General features: G+C 53.9%; 1 protein-coding gene across 1 annotated transcript in view; it reads right to left on the reverse strand.

The window, feature by feature from the left end:
* Positions 1-13,562, reverse strand: part of GABBR2 (gamma-aminobutyric acid type B receptor subunit 2) — a 343,177-nt gene that overhangs the window by 225,313 nt on the left and 104,302 nt on the right. Inside the window, exon 2 of the mRNA XM_028108852.2 lies at positions 10,553-10,690. Coding sequence (XP_027964653.1) covers positions 10,553-10,690 — 138 coding nt within the window. The remainder of the gene's footprint in view (positions 1-10,552; positions 10,691-13,562) is intronic.

The raw sequence follows: 13,562 nt of genomic DNA on the forward strand, positions 1-13,562 counted from the left end.
GCACCTGCCCAGCAGCCACCAAGCCCCCCAGGGTCCACCTCACGCAAGCATCAGCACAGTCCTAGGAGGAAAGCAGAACTATTACGGATGAGGGTGCTGAGGAAATGGTTTGTGCAAGGCCACTCAGCTGGGAGATGGCAGTGCCAGGATGGGAAGCCAGGTCCCCTCACCCTGACCCCGTGCCCTTTCCACTGCTCCTTACTGGGAGCCTCAGGTCCCCTCTGTGTGCTCCTGGCCACTATGGGGTCAAGGGCCTTGCTGGCTGAAAGGACTCTCAGGTTGGTGTGTCAGACCGAGGCTCAAGCAGGACACGCTCTGTCCACACCGCAGTTTGACAAGAGTTCTTGAGGTCCATGATGCTGACTGCAGGCACGTCCAAAGGTGGCGAAATACTGATTGCACCTGCTTTTGCCCCTGACATTCTGCAAGCAGATTCAGGGGCTCAGTTGTAGGTATTTCCCTTATGTCCCCTCCAGGGTCTCAATACCTACCCTTCAAACCCTTCTGCCTCAGCTGACACGCCTGCTTTCAGAGGCCCCAGGCACCTTAAATCAGCAAGAATCATCTAGGATCTTGTCAAAATTCAGATTCAAGGTCAGTAGGTCTGGGGTGGGACCTAGGAGTCTGCCCTTCTGACACGCTCCCAGGTGCCGCTGCTGGTCCTTGGGCCGTAACGGCTTTAGAGCATCTCTAGGCCAGTATTTCCCCAAGTCCCCTGATGATCAGAACTATCCAAGGCGCGTGTTAAAAATCAGCTTCTCAGGCGTCCTCCCTAGGAGGTGATCAGTGGACCTGGGAATCTGATTCTTAATTAGCAAGCCCGTTGCCCTGTCCCCACTCCTCCCCCTTCCCCCAGGAGTCCTTCAGCCAGGTACACGTGGGCAACAGTGCGGAGTCCAACCCCCTCACCTGGTGCCCTGACCCCCTCTCAGCATGCCCACCAGGCATGGCCCAGCGTCCACCCGAGGGGGGCTCGCCCCCCTCCGGCAGGGCCTCCCGCCCGCTGTGCCTCAGAGCCACCGGAAGCTGACGTGCCCGAGGCCCAGGCTCCCAGAAGTACGACAGAGCCTGGCCAGGCCGACCAACTTGGCCCCGTGGGCCTGAGACCCTCCTGCTCCGCGATTCTTTCCACATTATCTCCACCCTCTCACCTTCTGAGGTTGCTGTCACACCGTCTGACATGTCTGTCCTCCTGGAGGGAGTTACTTGCCTGGTTCCCTCTCTGGGTCTTCCCAGTCTCAGCTTGTAATTCCCGACTCAACCCCATGTAATCTGCGGTTGCGCTGCTTACTAGCAGCATCAGCTGTCCCGTAAGTAGTGTGAGTGATTTATTTATTTAGAATGAATTATTTACACCCCGCATATTTCCAGAAAGGGGTCGAGGCAGAGAAAGACGCATCAGCAATGCGGCCATTGGGCTTACACGCCGGGAACCGATATTACTTTAGACACCATGGTCTTGAATTAAAAATGGGGGTCAGAACCTCGAACTGAATCTTTTGCCAGCCGGACAGGAAGGATATGGGTTGGCTCACTGGCAGGAATAGATTGGGAACGGCCATGTGCTCGCTCGATAGCACCATGCCCTTCTTTGCCTCTGCTTCTGTGAAAACTCAACCCAAAAGAGTGGCTGTGCCTCTTCAAGCTGCCCTGGGCTTGTTTTGCCTCTCCTGCAGGTTCTCTGTTTTAATTTCACTCTTCTGAATCGCCTTCATGGTCTGTGATAGTTCATTTCATCCACATGACTCTGAATCTGGAGGCAAATGGAGACATAAATCTTCAAGGAATTCCCTGGCTGGGGCCTGGCGGCGCCTCAGATGGCAAAAGCACCAGTAACGGTAATATTAACCTTAGTCTGTCGAGGGTTTTACAGTCTGCAGAGTGCTTCTACCCTGCTCCATGACCCTGTCCTGTGGGATGCTCTCAATAGTCCCTGGAGAAGGGCAGACTTCGCCCATTCCGCAGGTGATGCTCAGTGATGCTCCAGGAGGCTGCTGATTTGCCGAAGCCAGTTCTGGCAAAGGAGAGACACAGGAGGGACGACCACTCAGAGCATCTGGGTTCGAGACCTCTGTTCCAGCTGCTCCACCAAACTGCCTCTCCACCGTGTCCGCCTGCCCTGGGATGGCAGTGTTGGGCAGCAGGAGGAACACCAGTCTGCAAGAGCCTGGGAGAGTACACAGCAGACATCTTGCCGCTTGAGTGAGGGAATGAATAAATACCTGTGAGCATGAGTCAGTGAGGGAATACACGAATGAGAACAGACCCCCTCGTTCCCTGCAGAGGATCAGTGGGTCCTACCTGGATCCCTGGAGAGGGTTTGTATTTCCTCCGATCCATTTGTATCCATATCAAAGGCTACCAACCTTTCCTGACCACATGCATGACATTCAACCCGCTCTCAGGACTGGACTTTCCCGCACCAGGCACCCAGTGACGCCATCCGGGAGGCCCACCTATAGTCTCTGCTTGGCCCACGGTGCATGTGCTTAATACCCCTTCTCCCTCTCTTGCACCACCTTCTTTTCTTTCTTATGAATCCAGAAGGTGGAAGCATCTCATGGATTATTAATACACTAAATGGCCCCTCTGGAGACCAGCGCCAAGAAATGGCTCCAGCTGGGCCTGGATTCTTGGCCTCTGCTGTCTTTCTTAGAGAGCAGCCACAGGAGGAGTTTCCCGCTGTGCTCAGTCACACCGCACCTCCTGAATGGTCTCCATCAGGTCCACGGCCTGGCCACCCAGCCACCCCTGGGTGTGGCCACCCCGTGCGTGGGCTGGGCCGGGGCAGGATTCCGGCTGGGTGGGTTTTGACTCCCGGGGGCTGAGAAGTGGGGGCCGTGTACAGGCTGAGTGTCTTGCTAAAGAGCCCCCATCCTGCCCAGGATGCCTTGGTTTCAGGGTCTCTGGTGCCAGAGTAAACCACCTTGGTTGTTGATGCAAAATGGGGTGATTTAAAACTCTGAGCTGTAATTGGAGATCTGCTTCTGGTGAAGTCCCTGTCACTGCAACGGTCACTACTGTCCTGTAGTCTATAGAAGTGCTTTCACTTAAAAGGGAAAGCCTTCAGTGATTCTCACAAGGCATGAAACACGAGAGGCCGGTCCCATTTTACATAAGAGAAAAGCAAGGTTGAGAGAGAGAAAATCAAACCATATTTTGGTGGAGATTGCAGAGCGCGGGAGGGTGAGCTATGGGACCCAGTTTTGCCGTTACTGTGAGAACTGTAGAGCAAGGTCCTCTCCATGTTGGGCCTTTGTTTCCCAGTCTGTGTAATGGGGACACTGGATCTGATGCTTGCCAAGACCCTACCAGCTCTGGCCTTCGATGAATCTATCTCAAATTCCACAACCCACAGCCAAGTAAAAACAACAACAACAACAACAACAAAACAACAACAAACAAAAACAACCCTTTGATTTCTCGGGCAACCTACAGCTTTAATACGATAATCACTTGTGACAATCAAGTCAGATGACAAAATTCCTATTCCTATGATGCAAATGGCATCGACCCACAGTTTAGAACTACGCCAGAATTCAGTAAATAGCAAAGGGCTTGATTGGGGGGGTTTCACTGATTTGGTTTTTTAAATGTCAAAACCAAGCATGACTTAGATTTTGCAGAAATCAAGTCCTAAATGTTCTGGGCCGTAGTTGCCAACACTTCAACCAACAGAGAGTCAACATTCCCCTGTCTGCATGACCTGCTTCCCTCCACTCCCTGGCAGGAGTGTCCCCACGGATTCAGCCCCATCACACAAGCTGAACCGTTCCCCCCCCCCCCCCCCCCCCCCGGTTCCTGGAGGGAGCACTGCGGCGCGGGATGGGCTGCCGAGGGGAGGCTGGGAAGGTGCCAGCAGAAACACATCTACAATTTAATATCTGCGGCGCTGCCTTTTAAAGGACAGGCTCTGCGGGATACGGTTCTTGACGAAATAGTGTTTGCGTTTTCCTGTGAGCAGCCCTTTATCCCTTCAGGAATCTGACTTTATTTTCATCAGCGAGACTATTTCTGTCTGCCAGCTGGGGCAGCTATCACCTAGCTCCCAAGAAGGGAGGAGTTTTGTCCTGGTCTCTGAGGAGGTCAACCCTCTCTCGCTGCATCTCTTGTGCCTTTCCTGGGCTCTGCCGGCACCTCTGGCTTTAGCTGCCCTGCCTTCATTCCCGCCCCCCCCGCCCCCCGACTAGGCTCCAAATTCTCCTGCCTTTTCCCTAGGCAGAAGGACAGCCTAGGTTGGGGGCAGGTCAGCAGAACTGCTCGAGAAAAGCGCAAGGTGGGGTCAAAAGCAAACCCGCTTCAGAAGCTGAGGACAGGATTCTGAGGGGGTCTTCATAAAAGTCGAAGGACCACATGGGGTCCAGAGACAGGAGATGTGGGCTGGGGCCGAGCTGGAGGCTGTTTAGGGTCTCCCTCCGCCTTCATTTACCAAGGGGCTGCAGGTAGAGAACCGCTCTGGGGCCCTTCAGGTCTGGCAGGCTCTGATGATCTGCCCTCCTCTTTCGGGAGGAGACTGAGGCCTAGAAGGCAGGCATCCAGGCCTCTGTCAGCAAGTATTGCCCCGGTACCACTCAGCACAGGAGCCGGGCCGGCGCCAAGCGGGGGGCGCGAGGCTGAATGAGAGCAGACCCCGGCCTCAGGCAGCTCCAGGCCAAGGCGGACCCAGGCACAGGGTGGCACAGGCCGTGGCGGGGGGAGGGTGGAGGAGGTAGGGATGGCACAGCGCAAGGAATGGGGGACTTCACAGGAAAAGGGGCAGCAAACTGCACCAGAAGGAACGAGCACAGTCCTGCTGGGTGGAGAGAACCCTGTCTGGGGCCAGGGACATGAGGAAGCAGTGCGGGGTGACAGCGCACCCTCTGACCACACTTGGGACTGTGGGCTTCGTCCTGGCGGCCCTGGGATATTTGCCCTGCTTCCTCCCAACAGGGGCAGCATACACCGAAGTTCTGGAGACCAGGAGTCCCCGGTGTCCCAGGCCGTAGAGACCCAGGGTCTGGGAGGTGAACGTGCCCAGCCTTGCAAGACTCCAAGAATTAACTGCATCTAAGTCGCCTGAGCTGTAGGCACTGCAATGGCAGCTGGGGTGACAAGTGGGTCTACAGCCCTTGAGGCATTTGCTGAATCCCTTAGCCTGGACCCGCTGAGTGGAGCCTGGGAATTTGCATTAACACAAGCCCATCCCCAACCCCCATAAGTGACCCTTACAATATAGTTTGAGAGCCTGGAACCTGGTCTATGTTCACTTTCTATATTAGATCTCCCCAGCAGCAGGCCTGGATGAGATTGGAATGTTCGGGCAACTTCAGGCAACAGGGAACCCCCTCGTTCACAAGCCAGGCAGCCTGCCCCATTCTGGATGCCTTCAGTGATGAGGGCTTGCTTGCAGGGAGTAGAAGCTCTGCTCCCCACTAACTTCAGCCATTGCTCCCCCATCTCCCTACCTACACCATTGAGAACCAGCAACATCTCTCACAGAGCCATGCAGCTCTGGAGGCAGAGACTCCTGCATGTCCTCCAGTCTGAACATGCTGTCTCCCACGGCCAGACCCTGGCCCTTCCCAGATGCCTCCCAGCCTGTGTCCTGACAGGTCCCTGCCAGGGAGGCCCAGCTCTGAGCTCCCTCCAGGGCGGCGTCTGACCAGGTCAGGGAGGGACAGAGCCTGGACTCTAAGAAGGTCCTCGCATCTAGCTGGCGGAGCTGATGCTCCCCAGTGGCCAAGTGACTCACATCATGACTTAAACAATATTAGTCTCTCGACGCAGCGACCAGGAATCAAGAAGCCCGGCAAAAGGCAAAAGTTAAATTTAACCGATTTTGGCACCAGGCTAAATTTTCACCCCTCCGTCGTGCGAATCCCTATTTTTGTAGCACCAGGAAACAGAAACAACTGATTACACATTCCAGGCTGTCCAGCAAGCATTGTTCCCCCAAAGGGCAGTCAGAGCTCCTTTTCAATTACACAAATTACATGCATTTTCCCATTTGCGAAACTCTGTTTGGGAGCCCGGTTTTGAATAAGTTAAGGGATTACTGAATCCCTTGAGTGAATGTAGGCCCACTCCTCCAGCCCCTGCACCATCTCTAAAGCCAGCTCAGCCTCTCGGAGGTGGGGAGGGGGTCGGGAGGTCCCCAGAGTCTGCCTTCCCAGAACGTGGAGGGAGGCAGAAGCCCCAAGGCTGCTTCCTATCAAGATCCTGGTCTTTGTTGCTCCACTTTCCTCAGCTGGCTCCACAAGCTGGGAGAAGTCTGCTCTCCCGGGCTGGTCCTGCGATCCTGCCTCCAAGGTCCCCAGAGCTCTCCAAACTGCCAGGCACCACCCAGTCCCCTGCCCCTTGGCGCCCCCATCAGTGTGCAGTTGGAGCCCTTGACCTTATGCAGTCCAACAGCAGATGTCTAGGGCAGTGGTGGGCCGTGCTTGTCTGCAGCAATGCAGGGTGATCCTGTTGCAGTGGGGACCGAGAATCTGCATTCCCTCCCGCGCCCTCCACCTCCCCACGGTCACGTCCATGCTGGGGGGAAATTGTTGCCACGGAGGGTTTTCAGGCTCCACAGCCTGCGCCCTGCACTTAGCTCAGTTCAGCGCTCAGTGAGGACCTGCTGGGTGCCAGGCCCTGGGAACTGGGGGACAAAGAAAATGGGGGCCCCTTGCCCCCCAAGAAGCTTATATTCTAGCAGGGAACACGTGGAAATAAAATAAACCATCTCCCACAAAATGTAATTCCTTTAATAACAAAATATCATATGCAACAGACATGACGTAGAACCACGCTGCCCAATCTTCTTTTCGCCATTACTCTCTTGAGAAGCCCTTATAGACACGTTTTCCTAACCCTGCACCGCTCATGAAATTTTAATGCCACAGATACTATAGATCTACTTATGTACCGTATGTATCTCTGTGCTTTGTACATAAAAAGAGTAGGATGTTTTGCCCCCTCCCCACAAGAACCAATTTACACTGGCTTGTGGGAGATGGCCCTCACAGAGCACGCTCTACTGAGGAAGGAGCAATTAATTTACTCTGGAGCTATGGGAGGCACAGAAGGGAAGGGATCAGGGAAGGCATCACAGAGGAAGAGGTACTTATCCAGGGTTTTGAAGGATGAGCAGGAGGAGCAGTCCCTTCTCCTTCAAAACAGAGAAGGGACTCAGCATGAAGCCTCCTTTGCTGGGCAGCCTGCGATCCTGCCTCCTTCCCAGAATCCCTCCTTCTTGTGGTAGTCAGCCTTCATGATGGGCTCCAGTGATGTTCACCTCCCACTACAGCTTGTATAGTCCTCTTCCACACTAAATAAGAGCTAACTTGTACGACCAAGAGAAGAAGGCATAAATGACAGTGTGCAACTTCTGAAGCAAGGTCCTGAAAGACTTTTCCACCTCTGCCTTGGTCTCTAGATGAGTCGCTTCGGGGGAAGCCAGCTATCGTGCTATGAGGACACTCTAGCAGCCTTATGGAGAGACCTACAGGAGAGACACCGATGTGTCCCCCCATGTGAGGAAGCCGCTTGGGGGGCTGATCCTCTAGCCCCAGTCAAGCCCTCAGATGATGCTAGCGGCCAGTCTCCAAATCTTCCAGCTAGACCCCAAACATTATGGTGCAGACATAAGCCATTCTCTGGGTCTGAATTTCTGACCCAAGGAAATAATGCAATAATGATTATTGTTGTTGTAAGCCACTAAATTTGGGCATGATTCGTTATGCAGTGATAACTAACACGGTCCCGACTTCATAACCCAGGCTCCTGTCTTGTCAACTTCTCAAAGCTGTAGGCCTTCCTTGCTCATGCTGAGGCCAGGTCACTCTGGCCAGCAAGCCAGAAGTCCCCAGTGTTGTGCTCGCTCCTGGAGCTCCTCAGAGAATTCTGAGGGGCAAACCATTCCAAGTGAGGCTATGAAAAGGTCCGGAAGCTCCCTGGATTCCTCTCTGTGTGGGGACTTTTCAGGGAACTTGGCCCGCCACGTCTGAGCAAAATGTCCGTCTGCATGCAGGTCTTTCTACCCTCCATCCCTTCCTTCCCCCCTCCACCCCTCTGATCATTCAACAGACGTATAGTAATGTCTGTGGAGTGTTAGGCACCAGGAAAAACAAGAGGAACTCAGGGCCAGGTTCTGTCCTTACGGAGCATACAACCCAGCTAAACATGCCCCCACAGGGGCAAAGCCCTAAGAGAGGGACAGGCAGAGGGCACGACGGGTGGGCTATGTACGTGTTCTGCTAGAAGTAAATGCAGGGAAGTGAGAAAAAGAATTTCTAGAGGGGCTACCTTAGAGAGTAGAGTCAAGAAAGTCTTCTTGGAAGAGGTAGCATTTAAGCTGGGTCTCCAAAGATGGGTGACACACTAGACATGGGGAGAAGGGGGCATTTCGGGGGTGGGGAGGGACAATGTGGCAAGAAAGACCCAGAATGCTGAGGAGTCGAGGCATTCAACTCAGGAAGCAGTAGGAGGCAGGGCAGGGGTGACAATACAAGGAGGAACACTTAGTGCTTAGGATGGGCCAGGCCCGGCTCTAATCACAATTTCATCCCTGAATCCATGCAGCCGTCCTATGAGATCAGTCCTCTCCTGCCCCTGATTCTACAGGGGAATCCCTGTACAGGGAAATGCCTGGCCCTGCTGCCTAGGGAGTGGAGCAAGCTCTTCAGTATTCAGGAAAGGAAGCTCAAACACAGCGAGAGTGACCCGACCAAGGTCTCACGGCTATTTGCAGGCGCCACAGGGCTCGAAGCCAGGTGAGCGGCGCTGGGTTGCAGGCACGTGGTTAGGTTTGCACCATAGCATGCCAAGCTGCTCTTCGGGCCTCATCTCCTGCTCTATCCGCCCACATTCAGCGTGGCCTGCTCAGGCCACAGTGAACGACTCACTGCTCCCCAGGCCCACGCACTCCCCCACCTCCCGCTCCTAAGCACCCCGTTTCCTCTGCCAGCAATGCTCTCCTGCACAGCTCCAGCTGTCCAACATCCTCTCCTCCTTCCCAGCCAGCCCCACGTTGCTCCTCTGGGAAGCCTTCCTTGCCCCTGGGCTGAGTGCATGGCCCCCCCCCGGGACCTCACACTCTTCCTCCTCATACCTCAGTCACGGGTAGCTCTGGCCTCCCTCTGAGCTGTGAGGTCGGGGCTCTACCCCCAGCACCTCATGCGAGCTCCTAAGTCAACAGGAGTGCAGGGAAACCAGATCCTGCTGTGGTCAGGCTCCGGTGGCCTCCTTATTCTCACCCCGGCTCCCCACTGACCACGCTCCCACCCCACTGCCCCATTCTCTGCTCCCTGAATGAGCCAAGTTCTTTCCCAGCACAGGCCATCTGCATCTACTATTCCATTGACCCAGCCAGCTCCTTCTCATGCTTTGGGTCTCAGCTCAAATGTCACCTCCACCAAGAGGCCCTTCCTGACTGCCTTGGGGCGGTCACCACTAGTCCCATCACCCTGCTTATTTCCATCCTGGCTGTTTCCTACCACAGTCTCAGCTCAAGACTCCCTGAGTTTAAATCCCTGCTCGGTTACCTAAGTGCTGAGGGTCCTTGAGCAAGTCACCAGGCCTCTGCGTGCCCAGGTCTTCTGATTTATAAAATGAGAATGCTTACGGCACAGAGCAGGTATAAGGATTGCATCAATGCAAATAAGTGCTCAGAACGGTGTCTGGTATGTTCTAAGTCTGGCATACGTATGGCACATGTGTTAGCTCTTAGTATGATGACTTGCCTACTTGCTCACTGCCTACCTCCCTCCTAGCACGGAAGGGTAGGCGCCTATCTGTCCTGTCAGCACTGTCTCCCCAGAGTCCACCGAAATCCCAGGCGCAGAATTCTATCTGTTGGATGGCTGGATGATGGCTGGATGGCTGGATGGCTGAAGCAAAGACATGCTCAAACTGCGTGGGCCACCCCTCATCTTTCCACGCTCTTCTTCTCCCGTTCCAAACAACAGTTGACACTGGTGAGTGTCGCCTACATCAGACCATGCACTCCCTGGCTGGCTGGTATATGACGTTAGCCAGTTTAAAGAGTGAATCCTGGCCAGAAGCCCCAGCAAAGGCTTGTGTGTGGCGGGGGGGAAGCAATCTTGGTGGACAAGACCACGTCAGTGGGGGAGGAGGGCTTGGCAGCGAGTAGGTAAAGGCCCATCTGATTAGGGAACAGTGAGAGCAGGGCTCAGAGGCCCGAAGGTGCAAGATGCCTTTGGGGAAGGGTGAGTGGTTGGGAGGGGCTGAGGCACAGAGGGAGTGGCAGGGACAGCAGAGGACACTGGGCAGGCAGACTGGCTGGACGCTGGTGACAGAGTCAGGCTAGGACGTCACTGAAGGACTCCAAACATGCAGCGCAGATGTTGGGGCTACCTCATAGACACCCACCATGCAGGCCGTGCCAGCACAGGCCCAGGGGTCAGGCCAGGAGGTGGGGTGGCGGGGGGCTGGGCAACCAATCATCCAGGGAAGAGTCAGGGAGGCCTGAACCGGGCAACTTAGCAGACATGTTGCACAAGCAACCATTCCTGCAAAAGACTGGTGGCCAAAGACAGTCCCCCAACCAAAGGTGAGACCCGGACCTTACCTGCACCAGATTCCAGCCTTGGAGGGACTCTGCAATGATGGACGTAACGGACGGACAGACTCCTCCAAACACCATCAAGTGGTTTGGCCCGTATTTTATTGCATCGTAGAAGGCTTTCAATCCTTTTGCATTATCACACTGGAGAGCAAGAGACAGAAAGAGAAGCCCGAATTAGAAACAGCTTTCCCCAGGGACAGGGGCCCAAAGGTGGATTCACACAAACAAATTTCCTCATGGGAAACCTGCTGGGTTTCAGCTCCCCAACTTGGGAGGCCTCTCTCTAAGCCAGCCAGCAGCCCAGGCTACAAGCTCAGCAAGTGTGATGTTGGAACCCCCCCCCCTCCTGGCTCTCCTCCTGCTGAGCACCCTCCCAATCCAGGACCGCTGGCTTTCCAGCAGAGCACACAGAGGAAAGGCCCCCCCCATGCCCCACTCTGGGGTCTCCCCCTTCCTGGAGTCATTTACATGTCAAAAGGGGACAAATCCACACCCATTAGAATGGCGATTATCAAAAAAGCACAAAATGGTAAGTGTTGGCGAGGATGTGGAGAAACTGGGATGCTGGCGCGTTGCTGGCGGGAACGTACGACGTGCAGCTGCCGGAAGAAACAGTACTACAAGGGCCTCAGGAAGTTCACCGGGATCGCTGCGCGACCCGGCATTCCACTGCCGAGTGGACAGTCCAAAGGACCAGGAGCAGGGACTCCAAGAGGTATCTGCACACCCATGTTCACAGCAGTACTATCCACGATAGCCCAAAGGGGAAAACAACCCAAATATGCATCAAGAGATGAAGGGATAAACAAAATGCGCATATGCACCCAACGGAGTATTTTTCAGCCTTAAAAAGGAAGGAAATTCTGACACGTTCTACAACACAGATGAACCCTGATGACATTATGCTAAGTGAAACAAGCCAGATGCAAAAGGACAGTTATTGTAGGATTCCATTTAGGTGAGGCCTCTAGAGGAGTCAGATTCATGGAGACAGAAAGCAGAATGGTGGCTGCTGGGGGCGCTGGGGGCGAGAGGAATGGGGAGTCAGTGTTTGATGGGTACAGAGTGTCAGTCTGGGAGGATGGAATCATTCCGGAGACCGATGGTGATGACGGCTGCACAGCCGTGTGAATGTACCTATGTGCCACTCGTTTGTGCGCTTAACAAATGGTTAAAATGGTAAATTTTATGTTTTGCATATTTTATCACAATAAAAAAAGAAGAAGAGGAGGAGGAAGAAGGGGAGGAAGAAAAGGAAGAGGGGGCGGAGGAGAATCTAGGGGGACGAATTCGCTCAGCAAACACCTGCCAGGCACTGCTGTGTTCGGTGCGGGGCTGGGTACTTAGTAACATACAAGTTGGACCCGGCCCCCTGCCCAGGCGCTCACATCCCGGAGCGGAGAACTGAGCCCTAAAACAGATCCCGGCGATGGGAATGGGTATGGAAATGAACAAGGACATACTGTCCTCAAATATCGGGAGTCAGTTAGGACTCACTTCCACCTGCACCCCCGTCATTCAAGCCGTGTGGTCATCTCTTCCCTGTACAGAAGTACTGGCGCCTAGCCGGGCTTCTCCTTCCCCGGGGGCCCAGGTGAGCCTGCTCACCACCCAGCCGCCATCGGAGGGTGCTTTGTAAAACATAAACCCGTCCTTCTGACTGTCCCTCTTTCCCTGCGCTTAAAGCCCCAACTCCTAGCAGAATGTAATTCTCAAAAGGTTAAAAACATACTTCTCATGAAAATCGATAGTGGGTACGTGTCAACCTTTTATTTGCTCATTAATAGGGGGATCTGCAGGATGACAAAGTGGATTCAAAAGGAAACTTGAGAGACCGGGATTTTTATAGTGAATGGAAAAATAAGAAATAAGGTAAGATTGCCAAATTAGATACAAAACTGGTTAATGTTCTATAAGGCAATAAAAATAACCTTTGGGAACAGAAAAGAAAATCACTACAGACTGGCACATCTTGTCAGTTGTAGAGAACTGTAAGGTGCCTGGGGCTTAAATTCCCCCAATCAGATGACTCTCAGGCAGGGCAGCTAGAAAAGGCTCTAAGTGGTAGGCTAACTAGTTATATAGTAACTATTCTGTATTATTTACAGGTTTGGTACCAGGGTCTGAACCTTCACTGTCATACTGGATACAAGAAGACACAAGGTGCAACCTGCCTCCCACTCTGACCTGAGTTCCCTCCACTCTCTCCCTTGCTCACCAAGCACAGCTCACCAGCCTCCTTTCTGCTCCTTGAAATGGAAAGCAATTTCCTTCCTGCCTCTGGGCCTTTGCACTTGCTGTTTTCTTTGCCAGGAACAATATTCACTTGGTTCTTGACATGGTTCACTCCTTCTCATCATCCAGGTCTCGGCATAGCTGTTACCTCCTCAGAGAAGTCATCACTGTCCCCCTGTACAAAATGTCCCCCACCCCCCAGTCACGCCCTAACATGCCACCTTATTTATCGCCCTCAGGCTGTTCTTAAAATTATCTGAAATCATCTTGTCTATTTCTTGTTGCCTGTAGACTGACCTCCCAACTAGAACGTAAGCCCCCGAAGGCAAAGACGTTTGTCACTGTTTTCACAGCCGTCTCCCCCAGAGCTCACCCAGGGGCCTCAGCAAGAATCTGTCGCATGCGTGAGGGAGCCCTCTGACAGTCTTCCTGTATCTGCCCTCTCTCCTCTCCTTCTATGTCCACATCTCTCTCCTTATTTTTGTCTTCCTCTCCACTCTGTGTCTTCCTCTTCCTTTCTGCTCTCTCTCCCTTCCCCTTAAGGGACCATAATGTGGGACCAGAGTGGGTTAGTACTTGCTGCTCCATCCTCATTGGAGAGACTAACCCACAGTGGGTGCCAACAGAGCTGGAAACACGAGTGTGAGTGGCGGCTGGCCTCAGAGAGCCCACTGTCCAGTGGTGAGACAGCGCAGAGGTGGCCACGTCACAGGGGGCACGGTGGTCGAGCGGGGAGAGGGGTGGGGCCAGGCTGTGGACACCCCCGGATGGTGGGAAA

Source organism: Eumetopias jubatus, unplaced genomic scaffold (assembly GCF_037043125.1).
Source record: "Eumetopias jubatus isolate StellerSeaLion01/CBP00866 unplaced genomic scaffold, mEumJub1_p1.0 scaffold_15, whole genome shotgun sequence".
Lineage (NCBI taxonomy): Eukaryota > Metazoa > Chordata > Mammalia > Carnivora > Otariidae > Eumetopias > Eumetopias jubatus.